The sequence below is a fragment of the Nothoprocta perdicaria genome, unplaced genomic scaffold (genome assembly GCF_003342845.1).
Source record: "Nothoprocta perdicaria isolate Ctin4 unplaced genomic scaffold, notPer1 scaffold_2, whole genome shotgun sequence".
Classification (NCBI taxonomy): Eukaryota; Metazoa; Chordata; class Aves; order Tinamiformes; family Tinamidae; genus Nothoprocta; species Nothoprocta perdicaria.
Window position 1 is genome coordinate 13,841,326 of NW_020455204.1, and position 14,013 is coordinate 13,855,338.

Consider the following 14,013-nt stretch of genomic DNA (forward strand, 5'->3'; position numbering starts at 1 on the left):
TGCAGTTACACTCTACACATGTGTCAGTAAACAAAATGTAATATTCTTTTATCACGGGGTAAAAAAAAAATCCTGGTGTTCCTCTCTGGCTGCTTTGATCTGGGCATTTTGCCTTGAAACTGTCTACCATTCTAACTGTGAAACTAAATTTACTTCTGATATGAAAGATTTGGAGATAACATGAAGAATTTGTATCTAGAATGATGTAAAATATTAGTTACGGGTCATCTGAAGTGCGTGGTTCAAATGGCAGAGAAAGTAGTCTGTTTAGGGACTTAATTAACAATAATTCTGTTGTGTGACCTGTAAGAGTGTCAGCATTCATCCTTTATTTAAAATACCTTCTGTGGGATGGTGTGCACAGATAAAATTACCACAAATTACTTAACCTTTCTGTGTTTTAATGAAAATAAATTATCCATGCAAGAACACACTTTTTTAAAGTTGAATCATGTTAGAGCTGTTTTTTTTTTGATTTAATGAAGTGACCAAGATTAGAAGAGTATTACTGAAGAGTAGCAGGATTGATAGGGAGAACCAAGTTTTTCAGTGTTAAATTGGTTTTGTACTGAGATAATGGCTTAGACTTGCTGTCCTACAAGACTTGTTTGAACTATCAGTAATACAGAAGGAAACATTGAAGCCAACGTGGTCACTTTGATCTTTGTGCATTTTCAAGATAGATTTTTGGAAACTTATTGACATCCATCTCTTAAATTCGTACTGAAATGTGTACAGAGTGAATCAGTTGTCATATCTACTCTAATGCCAAGTGAATGACACGTGAAGGTCTTAGGTGGTATTGAGTCTGTACTTGACCAGTCCGCCAAGTCACTTAACCTTCTGAGAAGTGCATATGTTTAGCATTTAGTGTGTTTGCTTAGCTCTTGAACACTTATTTGAATGGTTAATTTAAGGATTGTTTGTGTTTATCTTGGCTTCTCAAACACAAAATTGTGCATAATAACACAGAGGGCTCTTAATGTCCAGTTATACTTCACGTTGCAGCTTTGGAAGGCAGTTTTCCTAGTTGCTCAGTGCTTTCAAGCTGGGGGGAATTCCTGGATCTAGTACTTCAGCAAAACAGCAGTGCTTGTGTCTAAATTAGCATAGGCACAAAAAAGCCTAACTTTTGCTTATGCTGACCCTATACCTGCTGAATAGAAAACAATTTAGGCAAGTTAACTAATGCAGGAAACGTACTGAGCGGACTAAGAGCTATTACCATTTATAAAAGTTCACAGTTATTTTTTGGCTCGTCTGACTAATTGGTTGTTATTTTGTTGTTTTAATTGGATAAAATATTCATTTTTGTTTCATGTTTTCTAATGTTGCAGATCATGAGTCGGTTCAGTGGTGTTACGACAACTTCATTAACTACAGGTCCCTGATGTCTGCAGACAATGTACGCCAGCAGCTGTCACGAATCATGGATAGATTTAATTTGCCTCGCAGAAGCACAGACTTTACCAGCCGAGACTATTACATCAATATAAGGAAGGCATTAGTCACTGGGTATTTCATGCAGGTAAGGGTGCGTTCTTGTAGGGAACTCTGGCTTTTAGTATGGTTTTTAGCACTTTCCAAAATTCCCTAGATGCTGCTTATATCCAGTTATGTGTGATTTAGCCATTAAATCAAAAGCATGCACTGAACAAAAAGTGTTCATCTCCCTTCACGTTATAGGGAAAGGCACTTCTTGATTGATTAATATATATTTGGCACCCTTAAGCCCAGGAGCATGTTTATGCTGGAGAGCTGGCTGACTCCCTCTGCAAGGTGAGGCAGTTCTGCCCAGCTTGCCTTGCAGGGCCCCGGCTGGCTGACGGAGGCCTCATTTCCAGAATCACCTTGGTTGCTTGGCCAGCATCTAGTCTCTCTGCCTGTACTAGAGGCAAGAAGGGTTAGGGACAGATAAGAAAATGGAAGCAGACCTTCCTTTTGGAGGTTTTTTTTTGTAACTGTATAAGTTGCCTTGTAGGGTATCCCAAAATCTTGCTGTAAGCTGTATGTAACTTGGCCACCTTCAGCAAGTCATTCTGTCTTTGTTCCATTAAACCCTTGTGCTGCGCAGGAATTTGAGCTATGGTTGCATGTTCTTGCTGTGAAGAGAGCAGTAGGCTCGTGCTGATGAAAACAGAAATATTTCCAGAAATGTCAGGTCTTTGCTTATATAATGGGCTATAAGCATCCCTTCAACCTTTAGTTATCCCTTACCTTTCAGCCTTGAATGCCAAATTCAATTTGAGGGCCCAGTCAAGACATAGCAATGGCAGACCTCTTGAGATTACTTGGAGTCAAAGGAATATGAGGAGTTTCCCTCTTCTCTTTGGGATTTTTTTTTATCTTACCCCAGTAGCACAGAAAGCTAGTTATCTGTATCACAATATCTCTGTGATAGTGTGATATCCAAGGGCTTCTGGACCCTGCTCCTGAGCTTTTTCTCATGAATTCCATGTTGCTTTGAGTACTTTGGAGTAGAAAACTTGTATTTACCAATACTTAAAGGAGATGTTATTTAGCAGCAGCTGAAGTACTTAGTGTGCAGCCAGCCTGTACATTCTTGCCTCTTTTATACTGTTATTCAGAAGGGGATCTTTGCTCAGAAGACTTAAGTAATGAGATGCAGTAGACTTTTTAGTAGTGCAGAAAATTCCAAGAGTTGTTCGCCAAGTACATGGACCTACAGACGGAAGTCTGTGCATTTAAAGCATAGAAAGTCCCATGGGCCAGCATATGTAGATAACTTTTTTTGTTAAAATCAAGTTAAGTGCCAAAATATAATAGCAGCTTTCTGATTTTTTTGACTGCCTTGCTTTCTACTTTAATTGCCCACTGTCCTGAAATTTATTTGCATCCTGGCTGTACGATTTTCTGTTAATTCAGATCCTTGGTTGATGTTTGACAGTGCACATCTGTGGGATAATGTACTAAAATATTGAAATAGGCTAATTATATAATTGTAACTAGTGTAAATTTGCCCTCCTTGACAAATCTGCCAGTGACTGACAAATATTGAAGTTCAGCTGGATGACTGATCATCTTTAACTTTCATGTTTAAATGCGAAGTTGAAATTCAGCAAGTCTGTCATAGTCACGGCCAGGACAAAAACTGCAGCTTTTTCTATACAGGAAAAAATTTTGGGATGATGGATCTTTCCTAATAAGTGAAGTATCTCAAGTTTGGTGCTAGATCCCCAGGTTCTTCCAGTTCACCAGATTTTTTAATGAACTTCCATTATCTTTTTCCATTGTTTTGGCAGCACACATTAGAACATGCACTGTGTGTGTGTATATACATATAGGAAGCAAATGTCATGCTTGCTAAGTTATTACAAACTGCTTATTTAAGATAAAATAGAATTTAGAGGGGGTGAAGTAAAGGGGAAAAGACAACATTTTGACCAGTAAGAAGCCATATCTTTAAAGGACTTTCCTATAATACATGACATTTGGGTAGAGGAGATTGCAGTTTTGAAAACTCTTACTTGCTACAGCTATTTCTAGTCTAGTAATGAAGGCAGAACAAAAATTGACACCTGAGAAATGAAGTCAAATGTACTTCAAGGTAGACCAAACTGTGGTAGTGTGTGGTGGGGACAGTGCTGCCCTGGTTGTCTTCAAGTTGAGCCTTGCTGTCTTTTAGGAAAACACGGCTTAGCCAAACACAGGTGGCATTAGGGTCGTTACAGAGAATGAAATTAAATGGTGTTTGGTAGATAAGGAGGTAGATTAGGTGACCTGACAGTCCTTACCTAGTTTTAAGCTCTATGAAGAAAATGGAGCACTCGTGGAGTAATGCAGCACAGATCTCATCTCTCTGAATATCAAATGATTGGCTGCTAATTAAACTCTCCTGCTTGCCAAGACAGTCTTGTATAGGTGTTTGGTTTGTAACATATGTGATCGGGCCTCTGCAGTGGTAGTGGAGGAACTTGCACCATGCAGAACGTCATTGCTGCCTCTCATGGACTTGGTTTTGCTTCTTAAAGCGAAGGCCAGGCTGCCGTGTGGAACTCCTTGGTAGCTTTGGGATGCGTGTGATGGGCAAGCAGGAGTTTCTGAAATATGAGCAATGGATACCGCTCCTTTGCCTACTACTGTGTTTTTGTCTAAAAAGCAAAGGCAGAAGAAATGATTCCTCTTATCTCAATAGACATGGTGACCGTGGCATTCTAGTAACAGATGGGTGGTGGTTTGGATACCATCTTTGCTCTCCTCCTCGGAGGCGCACGTGGCTCTGTAGTGTTTGTGTGTCTGGCTCCAGACCCAGTGTGGGCCCTTGGTGTGTGGCTGTTCGTAGCTGGCTCTCCTGCTGCTATTGCCCATGCCACGAGATGGTTGCTGTTCCCATCCTTCCCTGTTCCTGCTGGCCCTTCTGTGCGACCTCCTTCTTGGTTGGATTTAACCTAATTAGCTAAACAGAACAGCAGAAAACACAGTTGAAGTTCCCTGCGCAATCGGGGGTTATGTGTAGGTTATGTTGTGGAAGGGGCTGACATACACCTGGGTTTGCTGAGATGGGGGTCAGGCGATAGCTGGGAGGCAGGATCTGCGGCGCTGCCTTCTCGCTGGTGCACGTTGGCTGCTCAGAGGAGCCCACGTTCACGTGCTGCATCCACCGCAGGCTCCACGGTGCCTCCCTCGTGCCCAGCTCCAGCCCCTTGGGCTTGGTTGGAGCATAGTGATCCGGCAGACCCTCACCACCTCCAGAAAAGGACTGGAATGGGCTCTTGGGCAAGCACGGGAGCCCTGGCTACCTGCTGGCAGTCCTGTGGTGGTGTGCCTGTGTCGCCAGGGACGGTGCCAGTAGCGAACCTGGAATTCACCTGTGAACTGACAAGTGTGAACATGAACAAATGCATAGGAAAAGCCCTGTAGCTCCCTATTGACTCAAGACTGAAAAAAATCCATTATTTTGAATGGCTTGGAAGTGAATTGTCCCTGATAGTCTTCTAAGAATACTTTTTTTCTTAATTGGACTTACTCCAGTCTCTTTCCTATACTAGAAATTGAGAGCTGAATATAGGGGATTGTTTTCTGTAATTCTGTGGAGTTTTTGCTTTGCTTTGGTGTTTCTAGGCTTTTTTTCCTTGAGAGAGGGGAATATGTTTAACTGGTTACATAAAGTAAACCAAACAGGACTTTTCACTACAGTAAATGTGAGGGGAATTTTAGTCTGCCTTTGGAGAGAACCTGAGGGTTACATTACAGATTTTAATGGAGCTAAGCAAGATTGAAGTGATAAAGGTCAAGTGTCTTCATTTTAAATTTAAGAGCACACCATTTTCTAGAATAAAATTTAAATAAATGGATTGCCTTTTATAGGTGGAATTGAAACATCTCAAACTCCCTGAAAGATACTTGTACACATATGCTTTACTTCCATACCAGAAAAAGTGAATTGATCTTTAAAAATAAATCCTTTAAAAACATGCATAATACTGAGGTAACGTATATGTTATGACTGTGCCAAGCAGGTTTGAGATGGATGAGTTTCTAGTCCAGTCTGGCTTGCCACTATGCTGTTTAATCTTGCAAACATTGGATTGAGTTGGATAGAATTGAACCTAAATTGTTACAGACAGTGCCCTGTTAATCTCCATTTAAAAGAGCCTCTCTTGGCTGTCCAAACTTGAATTAAAATGGTATGTTTTCAGATCTTTTTTGAAAAAGATTTGCAGACTATTGAAATATTTTTTTTCTGCTAGCAAGGCATGTCTTAGATAGTAATGTCACAAAATATTAAAGAAAAGCACATGCTCTGTTTAAACCAATTTGTTACTAAGGAAGTGTCCCTATTCAAAATTAGAATATGAGTTAGGTATTGGTTTAGAAATCTTGGAATTTTGGATTTACCTTAAACTAGCCAAAAAAGAAGAAAAAGAGGGAGGAGGACAGAAGTGTTTGAATAATCCTAGGTGCATTTCAGCCATGAGGAGCAGTCTGTAAAGCAGGATGGCTCATAAGGAATTGATTAAAAATGTGCATCTTTCAAACACGCTTATGTACGCTTTGTCCCACCTAGTCTTTTACAGGAGTGCATAGATACGTGCACGTATCTCAACTCCTGAGACAATCTTGAAATCCCGGTGAAAGGCCGGTCTCGACCGCCCATCCGTGCGGAGGCCGCCCCTCACGGGGAGCCGCCCGCCTTGCCAGGCCCCGTGCGCTGCCTCTCGGGCATCTCGGTGGCGCTGGCGGCGTTCCCGTTCATGCAGCCGGGAGCTTGGGCACGGAGAGGTTAATTGATTCTTGCCAAGGGCACAGCACAAGTGTGTTGCTGAACCTACATTTTTCAGCTCTAAAGCTCACGCTATAACGAAGCTCTTCTTATTTTTGACACATTAAGCTTCCTATTCTTACTGGGCTACCGTAGGAGAGTATTTGTAGAATAATACATGTAATTATTACTAAAACTACATTAATAAAACTCACAGGGATCCATTGATGCTTACTGGTCTTACAGAACCAGCACTGTGAAGTGCTTGAAGCAGATATTGGTTATGCCACTGTTGACGTCCCTGTGCCACATGCTCTAGGTGTGCCTGCTTGAGCAGGAAGGTTGGACTAGATGATCTGTAGAGGTCCCTTCCAACCTTAAATATTCTGAAATATTCTGAAATTCTGAAATATTCTGACGTTGTTGCAAGCCTATTCAATAAATAGCCCTTTGCAGGACTTCTGTTTGCATTGCTACCCTTATAATAATAGTAATAACCCTGTCTCTGAGTGAGGACGACTGACCTGTTCTGTTGGTTGCTCGGGTTGTTGGCACGTGCCTCGTGGCCGCTGGCCGGACGCCTCCCGTGCGCGTGGAGCTGCTGAGGGGGCCTGTGTGGTAACGAAGGCGCTGCCTCTTCCCCAGGTGGCGCATCTGGAGCGAACGGGGCACTACCTGACCGTGAAGGACAACCAGGTGGTGCAGCTGCATCCTTCCACTGTGCTGGATCATAAGCCGGAATGGGTCCTCTATAATGAGTTTGTCCTTACCACAAAGAATTACATTCGGACATGTACAGACATCAAGCCGGAATGGTAAGCACAGTCTTGAAACGGTGACCTGCAGTAAAAATTTTTCCCGCTTTCTCACAAAAAACCCGCTTTCTCACAAAGCTAATGTTGTTTAAATGCTTTGAGGTGTTTGCAGGCATGTAGCCATGTAGCCTTTCATTAATGTTGGGATCACGACAAGAAAACGAATGAATCTGTTATCTTTGTTTCACCCAGTTGGGGAATTTCTACGGGTGCGTCTTAAAACTTGGGAATTAGTAACAACCTTCTCCTTTTTTGACAGGCTGGTGAAAATTGCCCCTCAATATTATGACATGAGCAATTTTCCACAGTGTGAAGCAAAGAGACAGTTGGACCGCATCATTGCCAAACTTCAGTCCAAGGAATACTCACAGTACTGAATTTATGCTTTGAACTGAAGTTACTCAGAGGACAGCTTTAAAAGATGAATGAATTCAAAGTTCAAGTTGTGCTCTTCACTTTGGTTCAATAATGGCCTTTATTTGAAAGCTTTTTAATTTTTCTTTACAGTAAATATTCCATTCTGATTTCATAAATTAAACATTTATGCCTCCCTTTTGTGTTGACACTGTAGCTCATACTGGAAAAGCTGATCAATGTTTTGCAGTTTATTGAAAGTAGTTCTCTATATAACAATGTTATAAGCATTTCTTTAGAAATGGTTGAAAATGCTTCTAAAAATGTGATTATCGACCATGGTATGCATGATCGTTGTAATTGTTGACATTCCTTTTAGAAGTTGTGAAATGTTACAACTTGTGCTTATGTAGACACAATCTTCAGCTTCAGTACAAAGGTACTGACTTCAATAAAGTCTATTTATACTAATTTTGTGCCACAGTATGTCAGTATTTTTGGTGCTTTGATCAAAACATGAGAAACCATTTCATTTTTGCTTGAACAGCTATTTTAGACATGACAGTAGTTACTAATTTCAGTGCAGGTTTTTAAGTAGCACAATTACAGTGACATGAATACAATGCATATGGTGTTAATTCCTTGCAAACTTACCTGTCATTGCTTAGGAAATGGTTTTAAAAGTGAATGCAGAGGAACTTTTCTGACGAATGCTTTCTTGAAACATTCCTACTCATCTTTTAGGAAAAATTGTAATGTATTCTGTAAATTTGAGTATCTTGTCCAGTTAGAAATAACTAACCTGGGATGTGTTTGGGTGGAGGTTCACATGTCAGGATCAGCACAGAGGGAGTCGCACTGTAGGACAAACTAGACCTCAGCTCTATAGTTCCGCTGTGATTTTTAACTTGGCAGGTTTCTCAAGATGCAAAATTGAATCCCAGGTTGTTCATAATAGGACTTAATATGTTTGGGGTTTCAGATTTTTGGTTTTGCCCTTCTGGCAAAAGTAAATTGGAGCAACTCTTGCTAAAACAGACTTGTTTTAGGATGGGTGCCGAGTGGGTTTTTGTGTTTGTGGGGGGTGTCTTTTTTAATATATGTATATATAAAAGCTGTAAGGATGAAGCGAAAGTAAGTGATGCTTGGAGAGTGGGATAGTAGCTTGGGGTATCCTGTTTGAATTCTAGTACCTGGTGGATATAAAACTAGTTAAGAGGGCGTGTGAAAGGTCTCAGAAAGTTTCTTTTTCTAAAATGCAGTTTATATGGTGGGAAATGGAGAAGGTTGGAAAGTGGTGGTGGTCGCTGGCAGTGAAAACAGTGCGAGGGAGGGAAGACATGTCTGAAGGTGAAGCTGGAGGGGATTCATAACACACAGAGCTGCGAGAGCCTGACCAGACTGGGAAGTGGGGCCCTCTGCTCTCTGGGAACTGGGATTCTTCTGTTCTTGGATGTGTGCTCAGTTTCACCATGAGGTGACTGAACTGTCCGCAAGGAGGAGGAGGGAGGTGGATTTTTTTTTTTTATATAAAATGTTTGAAACCATCTGACTACAAATTACAGCAGATTTATCTGACTTGTAGGTGTGCTGAACTACTGAACCAGTTGATTTCCATGTAGTATTCCTAAAAGTAACAATCTCTCAAATTCTGAAGTCTGGTGTGTGAGGAGGCCTCGTGCTGTATTTGGTCAGCACCCCTTGGGGGAGGGGGAAGGCGCTGCTGTTGTCTGATTCTTGCTGCCCAGGTAAGACTCTGTGCAGCACTCGGGTGCAGCCCGCAGCTGAATGGCGTAGAGCCTGCCCTAGAGCTTGGCTTAGGTGCAGAGAGTTTTGCAACACGGCGAATTCTCAGCGTTGATGGGCTTGAGCACCCCCAAGCAGCTGGTGTGAATTCCCGCAGCTTTGGTGCTGCGGTCGCCTGGGAATTGGGGCAGATGGTTGCGGCTGTGAGTGGAACTTGGCGCTGGAGAGACTGTGGCTGGTGGGTGGGTGGTTGTTTCCCCCCTCCTTCCCCACCACCATCCTCTGCCGGCTGTGACAGCCAGCCTGGGGTCTCACCCCTGTGTGTCTTTGCTACCAGCAGCGCAAATGCTGTAGGTCCCAAGGATGTGCTGTGGCAGCTGGGCAGCGACGCCACCTTCCAGGGAAGTTGGTGCCATCCGCCTAATGACACTGGGCTGCACTGGTGCCATGGGCTGTGCTGGAAGAGTGTGGGATTGTGGAGCTGTCAGGGAGGCCACATCCTCTCCACCACCCTGATGGGGAGCGGGAAGCGGGACCAGGAGTCTGGAGAGCAGCCAGGTCCTGGGAATCCCCCGGACCTGGGGGCTCATCGCTAAGGGGCTGCTGGAGCTCAAGCATCTTGGCAATCTGGTGGACGTGCTGCTAGTGTGAGAGCAGTGTGTGTCATCGTGATGCCCCAAAGTTAAATCTATATTCTGAATATTTGTAATACTTCTGTTTAGTAATACTTAGGTTTATTAAAGCATTTTCTGAGGCAACGCCATAACTGTTAAATATACAGTGGTTTAGTCACCAGCAGCTCTAAGCACGTAGTAAGGAAGAGACCTTGCATTGATATTGGGAAGTTGTGTGTCTTTGTATGGGCCTCCTGTGCTGTTGAAAACCTCTTTGTACCCTTAACATCTTGGAGATACAACAGATGCAGGTAAACTTGGTTTTGAGCCATGAGCCTGTTTTTTTTCTTTAGGCATCTTGCAAACTAAAGCTTCGTTCCCCTCTTTGCGAGGGAAAACCTGTGGGTTGGCAAGGTCAGAAAGAATCGTGCAGAGCAGTGAAAGGGGAAGGAGGGAGAAGCGGGAGTCGCGCCGTCGTCCCAGGAGCAGACGGAGCTTGCTCCCCAGTGTGCTTTTAGAGCACGGAGAAGGATCCACCTGTGCTCCTCCTTGGGACCGGGGGCTCCTTACAGGGTGGGCTGCAGTAATCGGGATGGGGGGGGAAAGGACAGCAATTACAAAACGGAAAAGAAGTTGGTCCTGTCAAATCAAGTCTCGTGCTATCATTTTTTTGTGAAATGCTATAGCTAACTAAAACAACTGGCTTGCTTTATCATGCTAATTTTCCGTTCCTAATTGGCAGCAGCCCCGAGAGAACTAGTTAATTTTTCTTTTCCTGAAACGGGTCAAGGCTGTTCCAGGAAGACCTAGTGAAGGATCCTGAAAATATGACGAGAGTGCTGGATAAGGAGCCTCACCGTGGGTGGCTGGGACCAGCTCTGGTTGGAGCGCTGCCAAGGGCCTTCTGCAGGCGTCGCTGTGCTGAGAGTAGCTGGTTGTCTCCTTCGCAATGATTATAAAGGCAAGGCAATGTTGCATTTACTTTTGTTTTGTTTTTTAAACCTGTGGGTTAGGAAATTAGGACTAAGCAAAAGGTGTTTTTTTTTTTTTTTTTTTTTTTTTTTTTTTGAAAAGAGGAGTCTTCCATCTTAATAGTGCTTTGGTGTAACACGACCTGGTATGTATATAACTAGTTACCGATGCTTGATTGTAGAGTTGTGTTTAGATGTTACCTGCTGACGTGCAGTCGTTATAAGAAGTGAGCTGTTATATGCTGTGTTTAGAGTTCCAGGATTATCTGGTATTTAGCTTTTTTCTTTAGCCAGAGAAAAGAGTAAATGGAAATGTCATGCTTGACTGTGTCTTAATGTCATTTAAAAACAAAGAGTCTTCTGAAGTTTTGTGTTTTCGGAAGGGTAAGAGCCGTGCGCTGGGCTTCCATCTGCAGTTCCAGGAACACCCGTGTTCACCTGTTCCTGTTAAAGCGCCGTTGCTGCAGGGCAGTTAGTGGGAACACACTGTTCTCAGCTGGCTCGGTTGGTGTGCTGGGGTAGGCCCATAGCTTTGGATCCTGCTGTCTCGCTTTTTAGATGCAGGCTCGTGGGGCAGGCCTAGCTTTAGCCTGTGCCTTGTTGCTGACAAGACGATGCGTGCCACTTGGTCGTTGTCAGAAGAAACAGTTTTAAAAAAGGCATTAGCTTTTAGCATATCGTTGAGAAAGACACTTTAACAGAAGTCAACATGCACGTTGTCTTTCTATCAAGTTGAGCCACACTGACTAATTTGCCATCAGGCCACATTCACTGTAGTTTTTTTCATTTTTTTTCCCCACTTTGGCAGTCGTCATGTTGCCATGATATTGGGAAGTATTGAACTGTAGCTTGAGCTGTGAGAGTTTATTTGCTTACTACTATTGGAGAGGAGTAGATACTGAGTTGTAGAAGAGCTGCAGATTTTAAAATAAGCATCCTTTCCTATTAGAGGAAGCATATCTGGTGTCACTAGTCTGGTGATCCTTTAAATTTATTTAGTCTCTGGACTATGAATGGGAGAAAAGATTTATATGAAAAAAGGAAAAATTATCTTCTTGGTCGGCCTAGTTTGTTTTTTCTGCATCTGGGCCTTACACTAGCAGCTGGACATTGGTCTCTCCAAATACAAACTTCAGACATTCTTGAGCTTGATGAACACTCCAAAAACAGTATTGTGCCATTAGACAAAGAGCATTTTCCCTCCTTTTACATTCCATTCATAAGTAACAGATTTGGGCTACCTCTGGCTTGCCTTGATGTGTTTGAGACAAGCGGGGAGCGTCAGGGAGATCCCATCTTCCGGTATCGTGGGATTAAACTAAATTTGGTGACAATAAAATACCATTCTTAGAGCATAGTAACGGGTTAGTTGCAGTGACTTGGCGTGTTTCAATTTTGCAGTTTTGATTAAGATAAGGTAGGGGGCTGTATGTTGGACATGATAAAATAGTTTTCATTTGTGTACGTCTTGGTTATAAGTGATTCCTTTAAGATTTTTTAAAAACTATGCAGTAGTTACATTGTATAGAGAAATAAAACATGGCACAGATGACTTGCTAATAAAGGCTTTGTGTGGCTCCGAGCACTTGTTCTTTCGGGTGGGCTCCGGTCTCCCGCCCGAGCTGCAGCCTCCCTCGCGGCGCTCGCGCCTCCCTTGCCCGGCAGCGCCGGCAACAGGCACTTAAACCAGCAGGCGCTTCCCCAGCTTCCCTGCTGGACCTGCATCCTGGCTCCTCTCTAGTTAAATATTCAGTCCTGTAGCGAAACCGCTTCTTATTAGTAGCGGATTTTGTCCTCAAAAACATCAGCCTTTCCAGCTTTATGAAGATGCTGATTTTCCCTATCAAAATGCACGTGTGATTTTTTGAAGTGCTGCAGACTAAACTTGACCTTTCCAAGCCCAGGATGTTATCTGTGAGGAGATTTCATTTTGCATGTTGAAGAAGCAGTAACTGAGCAGCTTTTTATTGTGATGGAGACAGGATAGTTCTTTTTAAAAGTTTAATGTAGTGTGAGCCTCCTGTGAAAGCCTGGCGCTTTGTGCAGTGCTGGAAGGTTAAAAGCAGTGAAATTTGCCAAATGTTTGTGCGAGCAGCTCGCTGTCCAAAACACTATTGGACAACACCGCTCCGCTGAGTTACTGCGTTACGCAATATAATGGAAGTGCACCTAAATTACGGTGCTTTTAGTGACTTTAAGGAATGATTTGATTAAAAGCAGAAGCCCGGGAACTGGCAAGAGTTTAACATTTTGGTCTTAATGTTCAAAATAATATATACCCTGCTTGCTGAAAACAGCCTACTTCCATTTTGAGTCAATTTATAGACAATAAACAGCTTCTGCCTATGATCAAACCAGTGTTAAAGAAAAATCCATAACGGAAATGAACACAAGTTACTAAAATATTTATTTCATTGTGGACGTTAGCTCATGGCTCTGCCTCGCACGTCGTGGCTCTGAGGCTCGTGGCTGCACTTGCTGCTACATAAATCCAAAAGCTCTTTCAAGTGCCTAGTTTCTACAGACACAGCCTTGCCAAGCACTAGGCTGAACCGTAGCGTGGTGGTAGTTGTGCTTTGCTGCTGCTCAGAGAAAGCCTGTTTGTTTCTGAAGGAGAATTATGGGAGGAAAAGTGAATAGGAAAATAATTATTTTAAACGCTAATGGCCTACTTCATGATCCTCTCCGTAATCATATTTGTTCCTCACACAATTGCCTGCAATGAAAATTATTTTTGCAAGTAAAGCTTTACGAATCTAACGGTTCATAGTCTGCTGGCTTGTTATGTGACTAATGTTTAGCTCTCTCATTAGGCACAGTGTGGTTTTATCAATTTATTTGCCTTTTTTAGCAGCAGCTTTTGATCAAACTAATCTGATTACTGAAAAAAAACCAAACTTTATCAACGTTGAGCTGCCTACATTCAGAGAATGTAAGTTAGCAAAAACGTGGAGGCTGACAACAAATTTTTTTGTTCCAGACTTTTGATACAAAAAATGTAAAAAATTGCAGATGGGAAAAAAGTAATTGGCTTTCATTACATTCTTGTTAATATTTTGAGAAAAACCAAAATGATTCTTTCCATTGATTTTGGGAGCTATGTAGTGGAAGGGACAGGTGCTTACAAACTGGCAAAATACCTGCCCAGCCCAGGAGAGGTCCTCCTCCTAGTGAGGTTTGTTTTTATTAACTGGGTTGAATAGGATGGGCTCAAATCCCCCTGAAATACCTGTCCATTATTTCTAAGGGTTTGCTGCCTCTTTGTGGTGTTTCTGATGTAAAAATGGAAG

General features: G+C 42.5%; 1 protein-coding gene across 3 annotated transcripts in view; it reads left to right on the forward strand.

Annotated features, from left to right (window-relative positions):
• Positions 1-7,840, forward strand: part of DHX15 (DEAH-box helicase 15) — a 77,126-nt gene extending 69,286 nt beyond the window's left edge. For 2 of the 3 annotated variants that reach the window (XM_026037534.1, XM_026037532.1), the window contains exons 12-14: positions 1,338-1,528; positions 6,869-7,038; positions 7,298-7,838. In XM_026037534.1, coding sequence (XP_025893319.1) covers positions 1,338-1,528; positions 6,869-7,038; positions 7,298-7,415 — 479 coding nt within the window. In that variant the 3' untranslated portion in view covers positions 7,416-7,838. Of the gene's footprint in view, positions 1-1,337; positions 1,529-6,868; positions 7,039-7,297 lie in introns of all 3 variants that reach the window. The other variant, XM_026037533.1, reaches the window with a different exon arrangement.
• The last annotated feature ends 6,173 nt before the right edge of the window (positions 7,841-14,013 follow it).